Here is a 20,645-nt window from a genome sequence, read left to right on the forward strand (position 1 = left end):
GGTCTCCCTAGGATCCTAGTAAATTGTACAATAAAGACACGCTTTGAACCTTGATTTGCGACTCGGCTTCTATTCTGTGCTGGTAAGGGATTTTTCCCTACAACATACTCTTAATAGTTACTTCCTTTACCTTCTTGGATCATTGACTTTGAATCGTTCAAGGCCATCTCCAATCAGCACAGTGGTGGATAACCTGTAAATTTGCTGTAAACATGCCTATTTCCCTGCTTTTTTTAAAATTGGCCCTTCGCTGTCTAATTTTGCAGCTCCTCTCAAAAGGATTTTTGATTCCTTGATGAGGTATTGTGCCAGTGATGCTGGTTGGCCTGCATCAGACAAGTGGTCATTCTTTATCAGTGAACCTTGACAGTTGACATTAATAGACTATTGGATACTGTAGCTTTTGCTATTGATTACTATCACTGCTTTCTATTTGTCACTGGGCAATATTACAGCACCCACTATCCACATTGAGTGTAAATGAATAAAGGAATACAGTTGAATGATCAATCAGATATAAAAGGGTTGAAGAAGCTCAAGCCCTTTGTTCTCTTGGGACTGTGTCACTCTTTTGCACATTATCTTGTCTATTGAACTTTGGTTTTTAAAATCACCTGTTGCCATGGACGTGAGAGGCACAGAAAGCAAAGCTATAATGCAGCAGTGTTGGATCAATCATGGTGCCACCTTCTGCCCGTTCTATCAGCTCCTTGAGATAGCAGAGATGGCGATGACAACCTCGCAGCCCATAGCGGGAACAGTATTCGTCCAGAACAAACACTTGGCCAGGGCTAAACCAACCCTAAAAGGGATAAACAGAATAGAATTCCAAGTTAAAAATTAGAATTAATCTCAGGAGTTTCAATGCAGCTGCATTGTAAATCTCAAGACTCACATTTAAACAGAATATCATGAAAAAATACGATCTTAAAAGCATATCCTTCAATGTTTTGACTGGCTGAAGGTTCAAGCCAGAATTTTCTTTGTTAATTATTTCATTTTGCTCTCTCTGTGGACCCTCTTTCCAGCAGAGAAGGCAAACATGTTGCTCTTGCTGATGACAATCATAAGTTAAATACAATGAGACTAGCTTTGTGCTTCGCTGAGAGGCATTGCTCACAACCTAAGGCTTGATTAATGGCTGGTAGAATACAGAACTGGTTGTCTTGAGAACTCCAGGATTCAACCTTGCTGACCGTCAAAACATTTCAACTGCTGTGATAAAAACTGAAGGACCCTGTTCGATATTTTTCTTCCCAGCACCAGAAAAGAAAATGAAACTCCACAGAAACCATGATGGACTTACAACAACAAAGAAAATCTGTAGTATTATTCCAATACAGCACTCAAATCCATTAATTGTTGACAACTAATGGTTTGCCAGAGTGCCCCTCTATGAACTCAAACATTTGCAGAATTGTCTACAGGTTCTGCATTAGAACAGTGATAATAAAACAAGTCAAATCAATTTCCTTAACCATCTAAGTAGAAAAATTTGTAACAGCAGCAGCAAGAAACTCAATATTAAAGACAGTCTCCTCACTGACAATATCACTCAGTATATAAAATTAGTCCAAAAGTAGGCATTCTTAATTATCAATATATTTATAACACACTCTTGCTATGGCACTGATTCATATACTTATCAGTTCACATTAAAACTATTGCCTTGTCCATTGCTCAGGAACAACACTATTGTAATTTCTCCAATTCATAACATGATTTATCTAACCAACAGTGTTGGATGGGATACTATTACCCATTAGTATGCAGCAAGCAATAATGCAGCTAAATGCCCTGATCAAGGCAGCATTTGACCGAGCATCGCATCGAGAAGCCCCAGAAAACTGGAGTCAATGGGGATCAGAGAGAATTATCTCCACTGGCTGGAGTTATACTTAGCACACGGGAAGATGATTAAGGTTGTTGGAGGTCAATCATCTCAGTTCTGGGACATTGCTGCAGGAGAAAATCGGACCTCTCCGGGACAAAGGAGGGGAATTATGCTTAGAACCCAAGGGAATAGGGGAGATCCTAAATGAATACTTTGCATCGGTATTCACGAAGGAGAGGGGCGTGTTAACCGGGAGTGTCTCGGAGGGAGGTGTTGACCCGTTAGAGAAAATCTCCATTACGAGAGAGGAAGTGTTAGGTTTTTTAGGGAACATTAAAACTGACAAAGCCCCAGGGCCTGATGGCATCTATCCTCGACTGCTCAGGGAGACGAGAGGTGAAATTGCTGGGCCTCTGACGGAAATCTTTGTCGCTTCTTTGGACACGGGTGAGGTCCCTGAGGATTGGAGGATAGCGAATGTGGTCCCGTTGTTTAAGAAGGGTAGCAGGGATAACCCAGGAAATTATAGGCCGGTGAGCTTGACGTCCGTGGTAGGGAAGTTGTTGGAGAGGATTCTTAGAGACAGGATGTATGTGCATTTAGAACGGAACAATCTCATTAGTGACAGACAGCATGGTTTTGTAAGAGGGAGGTCGTGCCTTACAAATTTGGTGGAGTTTTTTGAGGAAGTGACAAAAACGGTTGATGAAGGAAGGGCCGTGGATGTCGTCTATATGGATTTCAGCAAGGCATTTGACAAAGTCCCACATGGCAGGTTGGTTAAGAAGGTTAAGGCTCATGGGATACAAGGAGAAGTGGCTCGATGGGTGGAGAACTGGCTTGGCCATAGGAGACAGAGGGTAGTGGTCGAAGGGTCTTTTTCCGGCTGGAGGTCTGTGACCAGTGGTGTTCCGCAGGGCTCTGTACTGGGACCTCTGCTATTTGTGATATATATAAATGATTTGGAAGAAGGTGTAACTGGTGTAATCAGCAAGTTTGCGGATGACACGAAGATGGCTGGAATTGCGGATAGCGAAGAGCATTGTCGGGCAATACAGCAGGATATAGATAGGCTGGAAAATTGGGCGGAGAGGTGGCAGATGGAGTTTAATCCGGATAAATGCGAAGTGATGCATTTTGGAAGAAATAATGTAGGGAGGAGTTATACAATAAATGGCAGAGTCATCAGGAGTATAGAAACACAGAGGGATCTAGGTGTGCAAGTCCACAAATCCTTGAAGGTGGCAACACAGGTGGAGAAGGTGGTGAAGAAGGCATATGGTATGCTTGCCTTTATAGGACGGGGTATAGAGTATAAAAGCTGGAGTCTGATGATGCAGCTGTATAGAACGCTGGTTAGGCCGCATTTGGAGTACTGCGTCCAGTTCTGGTCGCCGCACTACCAGAAGGACGTGGAGGCATTGGAGAGAGTGCAGAGAAGGTTTACCAGGATGTTGCCTGGTATGGAGGGTCTTAGCTATGAGGAGAGATTGGGTAGACTGGGGTTGTTCTCCTTGGAAAGACGGAGAATGAGGGGAGATCTAATAGAGGTATACAAGATTATGAAGGGTATAGATAGGGTGAACAGTGGGAAGCTTTTTCCCAGGTCGGAGGTGACGATCACGAGGGGTCACGGGCTCAAGCTGAGTGGGGCGAAGTACAACTCAGACATCAGAGGGACGTTTTTTACACAGAGGGTGGTGGGGGCCTGGAATGCACTGCCAAGTAGGGTGGTGGAGGCAGGCACGCTGACATCGTTTAAGACTTACCTGGATAGTCACATGAGCAGCCTGGGAATGGAGGGATACAAACGATTGGTCTAGTTGGACCAAGGAGCGGCACAGGCTTGGAGGGCCGAAGGGCCTGTTTCCTGTGCTGTACTGTTCTTTGTTCTTTGAGTTCCTCAGGGTAATGTCCTGGACCAGCCATCTTCAGCTGCTTTATCAATGACCTTCCCTCCATCATAAGGTCAGAAGTGGGATGTTCTCTGATGATTGTAAAATATTAAGCACCATTCATGACGCCTCAGATACTGAAGCAATCTTTGTCCATTTGCAGCAAGACCTGGACAATATCCAGGCTTGGACTGAAAAGTGGCAAGTAACATTTGCGCCACACAAGTGCCACTAAAAAGTAAAAGTAAAAAGTAAAGTTTATTTATTAGTCACAAGTAGATGAATCCCCTCGTCACCACACTCTGGTGCCTGTTTGGGTACACTGAGGGAGAATTTAGCATGGCCAATGCACCTAACCTGCACACCTTTGGACTGTGGGAGGAAACCAGAGCACCCGGAGGAAACCCACGCAGACACAGGGAGAACGTGCAAACTCCACACAGTGACCCAATCTGGGAATCGAAACCGGGTCCCTGGCACTGAAGCAGCAGTGCTAACTACTGTGCCGCCCCATCTCCACCAAGAGACACTCTAACATCTTCCCTTGACATTCAAGACAATTCCATCGTTGAATCCCCCATTGTCAACGTCCTGGTGGTTATCAATGACCAGGAACTGAACTGGACTAGCCATATAAATATTGTGGCTACAAGAGCAGGTCAGAGGCTTGGAATTCTGCAGAGAGTAACTCAACTCCTGACTCCCCAAATCCAGCCCACCATCTAAAAGGCCCAAGCCAGGGGTGTGAAGGAATACTTTCCATATGCCAGAGGAGTACAACTCCAATGATACCCAAGAGCTGCTTAAGCTGCTGAGAATGTTAGTGTGGATATTGGTAAGATGAATGAATAAGTAACCTTATACCAGAACCCTCACAACCACTTCAGTGGTGTAGTTCCCTTTCCCTTCAACTCAAGAGCAGCTTCTTCCCTGCTGCCATCAGACTTTTGAATGGATCCACTTCATATTAAGTTGATCTTTGTCTACACCCTCGCTGTGTCTGTAACATTACATTTTGCATCCTCTCCTTTCCTTCTCTATGTATGATATGCTTCGTCTGTGTAGCACACAAGAAACAATACCTTTTATTGCATACAAATACATCTGACAATAATAAATCAAATCAAAGAAAATTGACACCATCCAGAATAAAGCTGCTCACATGATTGGCATCCCACACACCACCTAAACATCTAGTCTCTGCATCACCAATGTAGTGGCAGCAGGGTGCACTATTCACTAGATGCAAATGGACACGGCAGCAGATGCATTGGAACATCATCACCGGCAAGTTCCCTCCCGAGTCACACATCACACAGACTTGAAAAATATGTAGCCTTCAATGTCACGGAGTCAACATCCTGGAACTCCCTCCCTAACTGCATTGTGGGTGTGCATCGGTTCAAGGCAGCGGCTCACCACCACTTTCTCAAGAGCAATAAGGGATGGGCAATAAATACTAGTCTAGACCACACTCTAGGGCTGAATGGCCTGTTTCTGTGTAAAATTCTATGTAATTCACAGGAACGTGATAAAAAGTGACACCAAGTCAAGGGTGAAGACATTAGATCAGGTGACCTGATCAAAGTGATTGCTTGTAAAGATGTATCAAACAGCCAATAAAGAGCATCCAAAGCTGCTGATAATAGATAGACCCCGCACTCTGGTACACTGATATATTTCAGAATCTGATGGTATTTTCTGTCCACATGCATTATCATGGGGCCTCAGGTATTCTGGCTGTTGTGGAACAGCACCCACTTCCTGCCACAGGGACGAATCTTGGCCTGCAGGGCAAAAAAAAAGAGCCCATACTTTTCAGCTTTGCTGCTGAGTCCCCTTAGAGCTGAGGGGTCACTAGTTTAAGGCCCAACAGCTTCTGTGTGCTCTTCTGCAAATTGGTATCCAGTCAACAAGAGTTAATTTGTGAGGGCTAGCAACCTTATCTGCCTCTTTAGTATGGGATTGATGGGCTTCTATCTGCAATATGTAAAACTCAATGCTGTGCCTGGGCCCTGAGATTTCCAGGTCCTCCCTGGAAATAAGCCCTCTCATCTTGTGTATTTGAAATTAAAACAGCAAAGATTTGCATTTATACATTGCCTTTCACAACCTCAGAATACCCCAAAGTATTTTCCAGCCAATAAAGCAGCTATTTCTATTATAAATGGACACAGAATCCCAAAATAACGAGATACAGCCTGGGGTATCAAGCATTTGAAGAAAGACCTGGTATAATAACTGACAATTATTCTCCAGGAATCAAAGTTGTTGAGAGAAAGTGCAAATCATGATCAGTTTCTAACAGACCAATGCCCTATATACAGGAATGTTCATTGCTGATTGCGCAGAAGGTATTGTGAGAATATTGGAATGAAAACTTAAACATCCTGATCATTACAATATTAGCACAATATATGCTTGAAGATAAACAATACAAAAAACAAACCAGAACTACTTCTGTCCCATGTGTAAAAAACTTTCCAGCATTCATGGTGGCTTCAACACTCAGTTTAGTCATTTATGTATTTGAAACATAGTCTATTTTGTTCATTGAGCCCCAGCCTTGACAAGCCTGGAGATTGGATACAATGCCAACAGAATCACAAGTAAACATCATAAGCCTTTACCAGGTACAAAAGAGGCAAGGACACTGTGTAGGAGAGTCACTATTCACAATGTTGAGGTTCACATGCTATTAATATTGTATTTCTCGTTGGACCCTTAATTGTGCTGTTGAAGCAATTCAAATGGAGGAAAAACACAATCAACTCACACACAAAGTCAATAAAGCAATCTCTATTATCTCCTTTCTTACATACCAAGGGCAGCGGCAAAGAAAGAAGACATTTGTTTCATCGATTTTTCTGCAGGAAAAGTATTGAATTAGGAACTTTCAATGTTCAAGCCTTTGAGAAAAGGTTGATTTATGTATCGAAACATTCGACTGAGTGCTGAACTGTATTTAAAAGGACCTTATATAAAAAGCACTGCACATGTGCATAATGTGTCACAAAATGGAGAAAGGTTAGTTGCTGAATGGTCAGTTGATGCTTCCTTGATACTTCCTCTCTGTGGTGTGGTTGTGCTATGACTTAAAGTTATAAAAATCATATAAAACTGTCAATTCTAGAGAAATAGAAGCAGCAACTAAAAGATAACAGTACATAGGTTGTACAAAAGGCCACTTTGCCTGTTGCTTCCAAGAAGATGCACAGCATGTCAAAAACCAAATGAGAGAAGCAACATGCTCAGAAGAATACACACAGCTCCTACTGTGATTACAGAATGCCCTTTGCAGCCAAAGTATTCTGAAGTGTAGCCACTGTTGCAATGTCAGAAAAATCAGCAGCTAATTTCTGCACAGGAAGCTCACACATACACCAATGTGCTACTGGCCAGAATATGTTATATTGATGTTGGTTGATGGATAAACATTAGCCTGAGATATTGTACCTGTTCTTCTTTGAAATAGTGCTAAGGGATAGTCTGTGTTCACCTAAAAGGGGTCAATGACCCAGTATAACAGCTCATTCAAAGACAGCTGTCGGAATTCTCCCCATCTGGGATGAAGTCCCGTGGCAGGTGCAGAAACGTGCAGAAGAGGCCGACGGGAAACCATCTTCCGGCCCCAACCTCCTTAATTATGCAGCCGGGTGTTTTGCACCATATTCTGTGGCAGGACAGGCCTGATTGCGTGTAGCCCACCATCCTATCTGGCGCCATATTGAAAAGGCACCCAACATCACTGACCCACGATTCAAGAAATGATGGACCTGTGGGAACATTCTGAAACTGGAAGAAATGACACTGAATCTGGAAGATCCATCTGTAGATGCTACCCCCCCCCCGACCCATTGATGTGTGTTCCGGTTCCAGGGTTGCGGGCACCCTCCATTCAGAACTCTGGAGCCAGCCCCATGCATTGTTCACGTGAGTCCACATTGTTCCAGACATATTTTCCCCACTGGCATCGTGGAGAAGATCTGGGTAGAAGATTCTGGTTCGGCCTTCATTTGCATCTCAATAGCAGGATGCAATTCAGTTTCATGCTAGGCTCCAGTGGGTTTTTTGATTGACCTTGGCAGGCGCCAGCGGAGATCCCGCGGGAAATGCATACTGGTGTGAAACCGATTTTTGTACACTTACCAAATTCTCTCTCCACCCGCAACCCCACCCTCTCCCACCTGTCATTGAACCCTCTGCTGGAGGGCCCATGGGACAATTCGCCCAGCAGGTGGAATTTTCCCCTCATTGCACTATGTGTGACAGCAGGTTTGAAAAAAATGGCATTCTACCCTACGGCCACAATGGCGGGTTTTCATGCTGCATCGTCTGCTTCCCGCCACATTAATTATGCATGCGTGGGAAACATCGCAGGTAGACAGCCTCTGATTCACCTGTCCCACCATCACCTCATTCCGGGCACCATATTTAAACAGCACTCATGCACAGCTTTCTCAATGTCTGCTGCCCAGGATTGCTCGACAGAAGACATGGCTCCCAAGCGGTAGAAGCATGCTGCTCCGAAGTTCAGGGATGCAACTTGTGCTGGATATAGTCAAGGCCCGCCACAATGTTCACTACCCCATGATGACCGGAGGTCGTCCACAAACTTCAATCACTCTAGCTTGGCAGGTGGGTGGCATAGGTGGTCATTGCCAACGAAGCACAAAAGATGTCAGCCACCCAGTGCAGTAAGAGATGACTGAACTCAACCATGCCGCCAGCGTAAGTTAACCATTCAGGATGACTGCTGGAAGATAATGACCAGCTGAGACCAAGTCAGAAGACAAGCTGCAGACTTGGTTCTAAATCAGATGGTGGAGCTACAGGGACAACCAGAGGAACATCAGGAAGGTTCGTCAGTTACACTCCTCAGATTGCAATAGACAGGGGGCGGGGGTGGGAGCTTCCATTTGCCGTCAGTATGAGGTGATGGTGCCAGAATTCCAATGCACTCAAGCCAATACTGATAAGATGGTGACCGCCATGGAGACCTTGGTCCAGGACATCAGTCCTGCACTGCTGCAGAAGCAGCACTCCATCACGTAGCTCTTGGCGGCATTTATCAGTAGCTTTTTTGAGAGAGGAAGGCCCCGATCCTGGATCTCACTCCTGCTGCCCCTTCTGCTCAAGGAGTCAGCTAGGCACCTTTGGACACCCATAAGGAGGACGACTAGCAACTGGACATACTGGGGCCATCCCCCAGGAGTATCCAGCTGATCCCAATTCCCTCTTTTGTCAACTCCAGTGCCACAGAAGGGTACACCTGCCCCACAGCACGATACCCACAATTGGCTAGGGTCCCGAGGTCTTAGAATCCCTACGGTGCAGAAGGAGGCCATTTGGCCCATCGAGTCTGCACCGACCACAATCCCACCCAGGCCCTCTCCCCGTAACTCTATGCATTTACCCTAGATAGTATCAGGGGGACTAAGGGGCAATTTAGTATGGCCAATCCACCTAACATGTACATCTTTGGACTGTGGGAGGAAACCGGAGCACCCGGAGGAAACCCACGCAGACACGGGGAGAACGTGCAGACTCCGCACGGTGACCCAAGCCGGGAATCGAACGCAGGTCCTTAGCGCTGTGAGGCAGCAGTGCATTCAGAGGTCAAACCACCCCCGCACACACCTTTCTCCCGCCTTCCTCACTGATTCACAAGATAACAGTCCTTCCGATAGTCTTGATTTTCCCCTGCCCTACCACCCACAATGCATGGTACAGAATAGGTACCTATAAGACCTCCACAGAGTCGCTGGGTGGGATTTTCTGGCCGTGCTCGCCCCAAGGCCAGAAATTTCTACCCAAGGTCAACGGACCTTTGCATAGTCGCCGAATTTTCTGTCCCGCCCGCTGCTATTCCCGTAGCAGGTGGGACAGGAATATTCTGCCCATAGAGGTTTGCAGCACAGAAAGTGGCCCTTCGGCCCATCATGTTTGCACCGGCTATTAATCACCTATCTATTCTAATCCCATTTTCCAGTACTCGGTCCATAGCCTTGTGTGCTATGGCATTTCAAGCGCTCATCTAAATGTTTCTTAAAGATTGTGAAGGTTCCTGCCTCCACCACCCTTTCAGACAGTGAGTTCCAGATTCCCACCACCTTCTAGGTGAAAAGGTTTTTCTCAACTCCCTTCTAAATTTCCTGCCCCGTACCTTAAGTCTATGTCCCCTCCACTATCTACTCCATCTATGTCCCTCACAATTTCATACACCTCCATGAGGTCCCCCCTCAGTCTTGTCTGCTCGAAGGAAAACAACCCTAGCTTAACCAGCCTCTCTTCATAGCTGAAATGCTCCAGCCTAGGCAACATCCTGGTGAATCTCCTCGGCATCCTTTCTAGTGCAATCATACTCACCAAGGTCACCATAGCAACATAGCAGTCAGCAAACTGCCTCCACCTCCATTGTGGATGTCAGGAGAGCACCAAGGTGTAGCAGTAGGGATAGGAAAGTTTAAAAGATTTAGGAGCACAACATGTTGAATGGGTGTTCACAGCATATATATATGCACAAATGTAAATAGAATCACACCCATTTTGTATCTCCTCTCGTGTACACCTCCATTATTTGAGGAGTCGTGTTGCTGTCAATCATGGGATACCATGGTTCCTCTCCCCACTTAGCACAGAAGTCACTATCATGGGCTTGTCCTATCTGTAGTGTGCTTCCATATCACTACAGTGTGTGCTCCTGTTCCAGATCATTCTCGACGCTGGTGATGCATTGATCTTAATGTTAAGTGCGCTTTGGAGCCTCGTTCACATGCTTTGCAGGGTCATGCCATGTTTATTCTTTGCTCTGTAAGATTGAGACATCTCTATGTGCTCTTTATCTGTTGGCAGGATTTTCATGCTATGAGTCCATACTCCCAAGTTCATGTGGATAAAAGCAAATTACTGCGGATGCTGGAATCTGAAACCAAAACCATTTGGCCATTCACACCTTCTATTCTCTCTATGAATTTCCATTAGCACCTCTTAGCCTTTCCCCTTGTTTTTGTGGCTATGACTCATCTTTCATTCCCTCACCGTGCAGTATAAATATCTCCCACTTTCTATGCCTTTTAGCTTTGACAAAGGGTCATCTGGAATCGAAACATCAGCTCTTTTCTCTCCTTACAGATGCTGCCAGACCTGCTGAGATTTTCCAGCGTTTTCTCTTTTGGCTCCAAGCACTTGTCTGACAACCACGATTCCGACTTTTCGAATGTACATCTGACCAATAAGCTGGCGCAATTGCCACCTCAAGGTGCCAAAGCTCTGCCCCACACAGCCGCATTATTGCCGAGGCACTCGAAACTACAACCTTGATCATTTCTCAACCTGTAATTGTCTGGATTGTGGGCAAAAGGATCCCATGACAATGTTGGAATGTAGCGCTGTGCATCCCATTACTGAAACACTCATCAAGACGAGTGATGCTAATTGCAAATGGTGATACTGGGTCATCAATGGAGTCTTTGAGCATGTTCTGGAAGAGTGCATCATGGCTTTAGACAATGTGGAGGGGAGCAATCGGATAGGAGCAAGGATGTACTGAAGCTGAAGTCTGTTCTTTATTAGCAATAACTTGAGACCTTGAAAGACGCAAAGTGTCTGAGAATTTTCAGTTTGCAAGGGCCAGGGGTGGCCATGAAGGCACAATGTGGTTCTTAAAAAGGAGACATTTTAAGGTCAGTCATACAAATTGTTGAATGTCAGCATCCTCAGGTGCATAGTACGATGAGGATGAGCAATCCTAACTTAAAGTGCCGGATGTTAATGTGGTAGAAAAGAAGGGAACAGAGTTATCTCAGAATAGATGCACAGCTGTGGAATATTCTCAGCTGCATTGGCCCAAGTGTTACCCATCATTTCACCATCAATGTCATACAGAATGCATTGTCCTGCTGCTGGAGATGGATCTCCTTGAGGAACATTGTCAGATCGAAGGCCATGAGCCCACTGAGGATAGTAGAACAGCTCCTTGCTCCTGGCGGCTGTCACTGTGACTGAGATTCTGCAAATACATTTGAAGAGGCAGCATCTTCGGATGTCTGTCGCGGGTACTCCCTACTCCCGTTAGCACCTCATCTCAGCAGAGACATATGCTGTCAAGGCTTCATCATCCTTCACTGGATCAGGACAATGTGAGCCTGATATGTAATTATTCACTCTCATGTTGAAGGGCATTGTTGAAATGAGAAGAAAAGCAATACTGGTGTTCACGTTGGCCCATGATGGAGAGCACTTGTCCCAAGAGGGTAATCCTACAACTCGTCATGCTCCTTGAGGAATCTGGTGACAATGAGGACCTCAAGCACAAGCCTGCCTCATCTGGCCCTTGCTAAAGCCTTTTCCTCTGCAGCCTCAGCTTTCTCCAACCCAACAGCCTCACCCCCTTTGATGTTTTCCTCATCTGAGGAGACATGCAGCTCCTACATGTCAGTATCTGGCATGTCCTCTGCATTTCACAACGCCAGGTTTTACAATGTCATGGTGACCCTTGAAATCCTCTTGGGAATGTCCTGGAGTACTTCATTAGATCTGTCCAGGCATTGGAATCACATCTTTAGGATCCCTATGGTGTACTCCACCAATGTTCGGGAAGCAGCAAGACCCTTGTTGTACATTCTCTCTCAGGAGACTGAAGCCACCATATGGGTATCATCAGCCCTGTCCTTGGCAGGTACCTTTTGTCACCAAGGAGCCACCCCTAGATCCTGTGTAGTGTTGGTCTGTGATCTATGCAATATATGCAAGGTATATGAGTTGTGGATGCTTCTTGGGTATCTGGTGCAAACTTGCATGATAAGTTTTTTATGGTTGCAGACCAGCTGTACACTGAGCGAGTGGTAGCCTTTCCTGTTTATGTATTGGGGTGCCTGTTGCAAAGGAGCTTTTATAGCCACAAGTGCAGCCAGTAGCACTCTGCACCTGTGGGAATCTGGAAACCTCAGCTAAGTGCTCTGGTATCCTGACTTGCTTCACCTCTGTTGAAGTTGATTCAATTTTCGGCCTCAGTAAAAGCAGCATCTGTGACCTCATGTATGCTTTTGCGAGTGGCCGCCTGAAAGATCCCGCAGAAGGTGCTATAGCTCAGGGGTTAGAGCACTGGCCTTACAAACTAAGGGTTGTGAGTTCAAATCTCCCAAGGGCCTTGCCATGTGAATTGTAATTTTGGGGTGGCACGATGGCACAGTGGTTAGCACTGCTGCCTCACAGCTCCAGGGGCCTGGGTTCGATTTCCGGCTTGGATCACTGTCTGTATGGAGTTTGCACATTCTCCCCGTGTCTGCGTGGGTTTCCTCCAGGTGCTCCGGTTTCCTCCCACAGTCCAAAGATGTGCGGGTTAGGTGCATTGGCCATGCTAAATTGCCCCTTGGTGTCCCGGGATGTGTAGGTTAGAGAGATTAGCGGGGTAAATCTGTGGGGTTGTGGGGATAGGGCCTGGGGTGGGATCATTGTCAGCGCAGACTCGATAGGCCGAATGGCCTCCTTCTGTACTGTAGGGTTTCTATGATTCTAGGTCCCCAGTGAAGCCCTGGAAGAAGCCACTGGCAAGGAAGCTGAGTGTGGTCATTACTTTCAGAGTCACTGGCAACGGATGCTCTCACAGTCAGTCCCTGTGGCACCAATTCCTGGGAAACGTGGCAAATGCGAGTCACCAGATCCTTGGACATGCAGTGGTGTCGGCCACATTGGTTCTCGCACACCTGCAGATGAGACGTGAGAATTCTGTACACCCTTTGTCTTGCAAGCTGTCTATGCAGAACATTTCTGTGAGCCTCATTCGCTGTGTCGGGAGGGGGTTCTGCAGCCAATTGGTCTTATGAGGTTTTGCTCCTCTCTTTCTCAAGTCAGGCGCCTCCATTGCAATTGTTTCCTTCTCTCCTGCCTCTATGTGATGATGCAGGCAGCAATAAACCCAGCCTCCATCTTCCTAATGGCATCCTCTCCGCAGGACCAGTGGGAAACAGACAAAAGTCAGCATTAGCCTCCAAAGGTCCTGTTTCTACCAATGAACATAAATATAAAAAAAAACTAGGAGCAGGAGTAGGCCATTTGGCCCCTCGAGCCTGCTCCGCCATTCAATAAGATCATGGCTGATCTTTTCGTGGACTCAGCTCCACTTACCTGCCCGCTCACCATAATTTTTAATTCCTTTACTGTTCAAAAATTTATCTATCCTTGCCTTAAAAACATTCAATGAGGTAGTCTCAACTGCTTCACTGGGCAGGGAATTCCATAGATTCACAACCCTTTGTGTGAAGAAGTTCCTCCTCAACTCAGTCCTAAATCTGCTTCCCCTTATTTTGAGCCTATGCCCCCTCGTTCTAGTTTCACCTGCCAGTGGAAACAACTTCCCTGCTTCTATCTTATATGTTTCTATAAGATCTCCCCTCATTCTTCTGAATTCCAGTGAGTATAGCCCCAGTCTACTCAGTCTCCCCTCATAAGCCAACCCTCCCAACTCTGGAATCAACCTATTGAATCTCCTCTGCACCCCCTCCAGTGCCAGTATATCCTTTCTCAAGTAAAGAGACCAAAACTGTACACAGTACTCCAGGTGTGGCCTCACCAGCACCTTATACAGTTGCAACATAACCTCGCTGTTTTTAAACCCCATCCCTCGAGCAATGAAGGACAAAATTCAATTTGCCTTCTTAATTACCTGCTGCACCTGCAAACTAACTCCTTGATATTCCTGCACAAGGACACCCAGGTCCCTCTGCACAGCAGCATGCTGCAATTTTTTACCATTTAAATAATAGTCCATTTTGCTGTTATCCCTACCAAAATGGATAACCTCACATTTACCAACATTGTACTCCATCTGCCAGACCCTCGCCCACTCACTTAGATTATCTATATCCCTTTGCAGACTTTCAGCGTCCTCTGCACACTTTGCTCTTCCACCCATCTTAGAGTCATCTGCGAATTTTGACACACTGCACTTGGTCCCCAACTCCAAATCATCTATGTAAATCGTAAACAATTGCGGTCCCAACACTGATCCCTGAGGCACACCACTAGTCACTGATTTAATGACTTGTCATTAAATGAGGGTTCAAAGGCTTTGTTCCCATGTCAGCAACTGCTTACCCCAAAATGATGGCCAGTGCGGGGTGTATATCAAGGTGCACCCCAGGACCCTCCCCTTCCCCCACAACATGACTGACTGCTATGACATTGCTTTAGCCAGATGCTTGGATGCTTTCAGCTCAGGCACTGGGATCCTCATTCACTGTACTAATACCACATTCTTTGGAACAAACAAGGGCAAATAGTTAGGCAGAAAATGAGATTATTTGAGAGATCTGTGGCTTCTTTTCGGTGAACTGTCCAATGCCATGATTCTAACATACTGCGAATTTTGTCCCGTCACCCAATTGCTCTGGAGCTCGTTATTACTCTGGCAAATTTCTATGCTGTGAACAAAGGGTTAAAACAAGGAGATTGATTAGTGCCACATCATGGGATTAGTTTCGCATGAATGTGAATCAATGCTTCTCCTTCCTGATTCCCTGCATTGTCATTGACAGGTTCCTAATATGTCTCAGTTGTGTCTCGCCCTTCAGTTGGGAATGCACAGTTCAGTTGGGTGCCCCTTTAATTGCAACCCTCTTCTGCCTCAGTGCATGCACCAGTCCTCCAATGTGACCTCAGAGCCATCACCAGCAGAGCTTCTCCTCATTTTAATTTTGTACTGTGCTCTCGCTGCAGGTTGGAAGATGGTGGTGCTGAGTTCTCTCTGCCAGACCAGGCTGGACCCTCCCTGTGCGAGTATGGAAAACCTTCCAGTCAGGAAGGAGAAACTTTATGTTTGAGTTTTCCTCCCTCACAGACCTCTCAATCTTCCTCCTGTATTTCTTGATCGCATAGTGATTGTGGGGCATATCTGTTTGTTACTCCTGAACATTTTGAGGTGGATGTGCCTATGCCCCATCTGGACCTCACCAATCCCCATCTTGAGACCACTTGAACAGTTAACCTCACCCTCGGATGCCCTCACAGTGCCTTTTCCCCATCTGTCGGCTGCAGATGTCTCTCCTGATTGAGTGTGCCATCGGTGATCCAGTATGATGCCAGAAACCTCAGGGACTGAGGTCTGCGATGTGATGACCCAGCCCTGCATATAACATGCTGGGTAGGACTGAGACTGCCTTACTCTCCTCCTACCTGGACTTGGACAAGGACAATCTTTGCAAGCTGAACAATGTAAACTGAAGCACTTCTTCACTCAGCAGTCCTCCCCTTTCTGGTCCCGAGTAGCTTCATTCATTCTCTTTCCCCATCCTGGCGCTGAATACATGAACTCCTGCACCCTCCTCAGTCATGTGTCTGAGTGCAATCTTCCCCATTCATCCCCCTCTCTTGCAGCCCCTTGCCATGCCTGAGGCCAGTTCCATCCCTTCCCCAGTATACTGCTTGCTCTGAAGGCTCTTCGAATACACGAGGCTAGTTCCATCTCTTCCCCAGTACAATCCCAGCCCTGCAGCCCACTAAAGCCACCTCCGCCTTACCGCTGATCTGGTAGTCAGAGACTTGCCCATGACACCCACCCTGAAAGTGATACAGAGCTGCCCTGGAGCCTGGTTCTGATTACTGTGAGCATTGTGAAATACAATGTAGGCAAATTAACCTCAAATTCACGAGCAAAGTGCAAGCCGCCAGGTACATTTCGCTTATGAAACACATTGTTCTAACTGCACTTTGACATGCCCCAATGAGCCAGCATTGTGGGGATGATTGCAATGAGGAATCTTTATACTGAGATGCAAATATATTGAAATGACGTTCCCAATATGCCACGGTGGGAAATGTGGCCCGCCAATGAAAACTGGAATGCACAATCACAAATTGGTTTTAAACTGATTTTTGGCCTTGTGATATTTTAAGCTCCTATCCGCCAGGACACCAGCTGTGCATGGGAGCAGAAAATCCCAACATCCCGGCATCTCCAATACTATGGCACTCCCTTTGGAGTGGATCTTGAACTCACAACAGTATGATTCAATGGTACTGAACCACACGTGAAATATGACATCTGGTTCTGTGGCTGCCTTATCTTTCATCTGACTCCCACCACCTTGTGTCAGAGTAAAGAACATTTCATAACAAATTGCACTTGCTGTTTTACAAATTTTGCAAGTTGATTGAAATGAGGTGAAGTTACTGACTGAATATCAGCAAATTAAGCATTTGACCTTTGCAAAATAACTTGGGTGTGGCTCTTACCAACATAGAACATAGAACAGTACAGCACAGAACAGGCCCTTCGGCCCATGATGTTGTGCCGAGCTTTTTCTAAAACCAAGATCGAGCTATCCCACTCCCTATCATCCTGGTGTGCTCCATGTGCCTATCCAATAACCGCTTAAATGTTCCTAAAGTGTCTGACTCCACTATCACTGCAGGCAGTCCATTCCACACCCCAACCACTCTCTGAGTAAAGAACCTACCTCGGACATCCTTCCTATATCTCCCACCATGAACCCTATAGTTATGCCCCCTTGTAATAGCTCCATCCACCCGAGGAAATAGTCTTTGAACGTTCACTCTATCTATCCCCTTCATCATTTTATAAACCTCTATTAAGTCTCCCCTCAACCTCCTCCGCTCCAGAGAGAACAGCCCTAGTTCCCTCAACCTTTCCTCATAAGACCTACCCTCCAAACCAGGCAGCATCCTGGTAAATCTCCTTTGCACTCTTTCCAGCGTTTCCACATCCTTCTTATACATACAATAAGATCAATGAAAGGTCATTAGACCTTTGCCATTAACCTTAGTTACTTGACAGGACGAAGATGCGTGTAATCCAATAAGAAAACTATGGTCAATTTCTGGAAAAAGTCATGAGCAATTCGTTCTAACTCCATACCCATTAGGCAAGTTCCTGGAATGTTACATCATTAGGCAAACTGCAATAACCCAGCATTCAAGATACATCCAATGTCCTTCTCTCTCAGGAATTTCACAAATTGTTTGGTAATGGATGGAAACATACTCATACTCAGCACATCCACCTCTCAATTCCAAGACAAAGCTGCAACTAAAGGCAAAGGGAAACTGTAGACATTTACAGCACAATGAGGAGACCATTCAAATCGTCAGCTGGAATTCTCCAGCCATTCATCCCCACTGTCGCTGCCGTAGAGGACGGAGCATTTGGCACTCAGCCAAACCTCCATTCACTGCAGCGGGACAGGAGAATCCCGCTGGCGTGAACAGTTGGAAAATCCCACCCATAATGTCGATTCTGACTCTTTGCTCGGACAATTCTGGCTCTTTGCTAGGACAATTCAAAAGTAATCGCGCTCTCCTCCTCTCTCCCAGAGCCATGGATATTTCTATACTTTATGTATTTAGTGAATTTTCTCTCAAAGTGTGCAACAGTCAATAACTCGCAGTGTCAAAGCATTCCAAGCTTTAATGACCCTTTGTGTAGCAATTTCACTTAAGCCCTCTCCTCACCCTCTGATGATTTTTAAATTGATGTCTCTCATCACTGACTGCTCATTGCAGTCTTTCTTGGCACAGGAAAGCAATTTCTAGAACTCTTGAGAATGCCACTCTTGAACCAGTCACTGTGATCAGTGCAGAAACCGCCCAGGTTTCATCCGATGCCAGGTAGAAGCATCCAAACTCTCTTCAAATACATGACTGAGATTGAGAACTCAATACATGAGGAGTCAGTGCACGGACTCCTCATTCCTATTATAATTCTCCCCATTGCACTCTCATCCAGAAGTAATAATTATAATAAATGTGTACGTTTTCTTCTAATTTTTACAATGCAGAAAAATGCTTAAACCACAGGGTATTTATTCATTCCCCCAATATTTGAGAAGCTTTTGAAAAGTCACAGCAAGTTCCAATTGTGGGTAACACCTGAATCTACAGTTAACTACCTCTCTCCTGCAGTACCTAAAACTGTCACAAAATGGGAAGAAACTGCCCGAGACTCTCCATAAATTAACCAAAAGAACAATGCATGTGCACTGTTTGCTTATAAGTATACTAACGCAAATATCCTGCTGGTCAGTGAATATTGTTTCATTAAAACTAAACAACATTAGTGCAGAACCTACTCAATTGTTGATAAAATCAGGTGAAATCCTGAGCAAACTGTGAAGTCTGGGTTATCATACAAAACTAAATTAGTCAGAGTGGCTTCCGAGGCACCAACTGGACAGTTAGAAAATAATGGTAAATGGAAAATAATGATCCAACTAAGAGATTACGACCTGAGCTTCTCCAATTGATGTCTTTACTTTCCTCAGTAACCTAATGTGGAGATGCCAGCATTGGACTGGGATGGGCACAGTAAGAAGTCTCAAAACACCAGGTTGAAGTCCAACAGACTTATTTGGTATCACGAGCTTTCGGAGCGCTGCCCCTTCATCAGGTGAGTGAGTGACTCACCTGATGAAGGAGCAGCGCTCCAAAAGCTTGTGACACTAAATAAGCCAGTTGGACTTTAACCTGGTGTTGAGACTTCTTACTCAGTCACCTGGAAAGCATCCAATCCGGAATGGCTAACTTTGCGACTTTGAGGACCTTCAAGGTTTAACTATTTTTATCTTATCCAATATCACTACTGCCTCCTCCTGCACTGATCAGTGGTGAACAAAAGCACGTTGGTTTAAAGCATGATTTGCTAGTGAGTCTGCTGACTCTCACTGTTCATCACTGCAAAAAACAACATTGCAATAACCAAACACTCAACTCGACAAGAACTGCCTACCCTCCATCTGTTAATCTCAGATACAATAATACAGGTTGGAATGCTTTGACTTCAATCATGTCAAAATGCATTGCTATGTGACTAGCAAGTGATGAAAATGTACAATCATTCTCCTTCAGTAAAATGTACGCAAAACCCTTTCATGACAATCATTCCCCTACGTGCAGCATTTTCTTGTCAATTCTAATTCATCTGTGGCTTCAGAGATCTAGTAAGAATCTACTCCAGTAGATCTAGTAAGATCTACCCCAGTCCAATGCCGGAATCTCCACTTCAGAGATCTACACAGCCTGCAAATAAATTAACTCCCTGCTTTTGGAAACACTCTCACGATGGATGCTGTAAAGACGGAGGGTGAGGGGAGAACTGAGAAAAGTCTACAAAATTGTGAGAGACATAGACAGGGTAGATCGTCAGAGGCGTTTTCCCAGGGTGTGTCATTCACAAGGGGGCACAGGTTCAAGGTGAGAGGGAGAAAGTTTACGGGAGATGTGCGGGGCCTGTTCCTGTGCTGTACTTTCCTTTGTCCTTTGATACAGATCTGCAAAGAAGTAGATCTCAGGAAAACGAGGTGAAACAGTGACATATGGCTCTATCCATCCAAATCCATCTGAAAGGGGGCCATGCTCCACCATGTTGTGAAGAACAATCTCTGTACAACTGCACAGATACAGCTCGTGCACTTCCCCAGAGGACACTAACTTTGGGGAGTACAAATCAACCCCATTTCCTCTGCAGTGAGGTCCACTTCCCACAAAGAGTGACTTACAATTTTTAAGAGTAAATATAAATAATTATAGAAGGTGGATAAGAACTATGGAACTATTAAGCTGTCAAGCTATTTAAATCCCCTTTGCTTTAAATTTTAGGAAAGAAAAAGCATGCTGTGTCTCTGATTTTAAAAAGAAAAGCGGTGCTTGCAATTTCAATAACTGTTTGTTGATATACGCCTCAGGGCTATCATTAAAGCATTATTACTGCTTGACTGCTTCCATGACCTATCATTATCATAGTGGGGATCTGTAAGTTTACAGTCTGATTGACAGCACCAAGGTGTAAATGTGGGATTAGTAGTCTTTGCTGTGGGGCTATGAATGCAAATGTTTACTTTTATAGGGGATTAAGTACTTAAAGGATTTAAATATATTGACTGGGCTTTTTATCAAAATGGGTG

General features: G+C 45.3%; 1 protein-coding gene across 2 annotated transcripts in view; it reads right to left on the minus strand.

Moving 5' to 3' along the window:
* The window catches only part of cadps2 (Ca++-dependent secretion activator 2), a 660,384-nt gene that overhangs the window by 181,228 nt on the left and 458,511 nt on the right, over positions 1–20,645 (minus strand). For both annotated transcript variants that reach the window (XM_078220144.1, XM_078220143.1), the window contains exon 13: positions 615–802. In XM_078220144.1, coding sequence (XP_078076270.1) covers positions 615–802 — 188 coding nt within the window. The remainder of the gene's footprint in view (positions 1–614; positions 803–20,645) is intronic.

This window comes from Mustelus asterias, chromosome 9, assembly GCF_964213995.1.
Source record: "Mustelus asterias chromosome 9, sMusAst1.hap1.1, whole genome shotgun sequence".
Taxonomy (NCBI): Eukaryota; Metazoa; Chordata; class Chondrichthyes; order Carcharhiniformes; family Triakidae; genus Mustelus; species Mustelus asterias.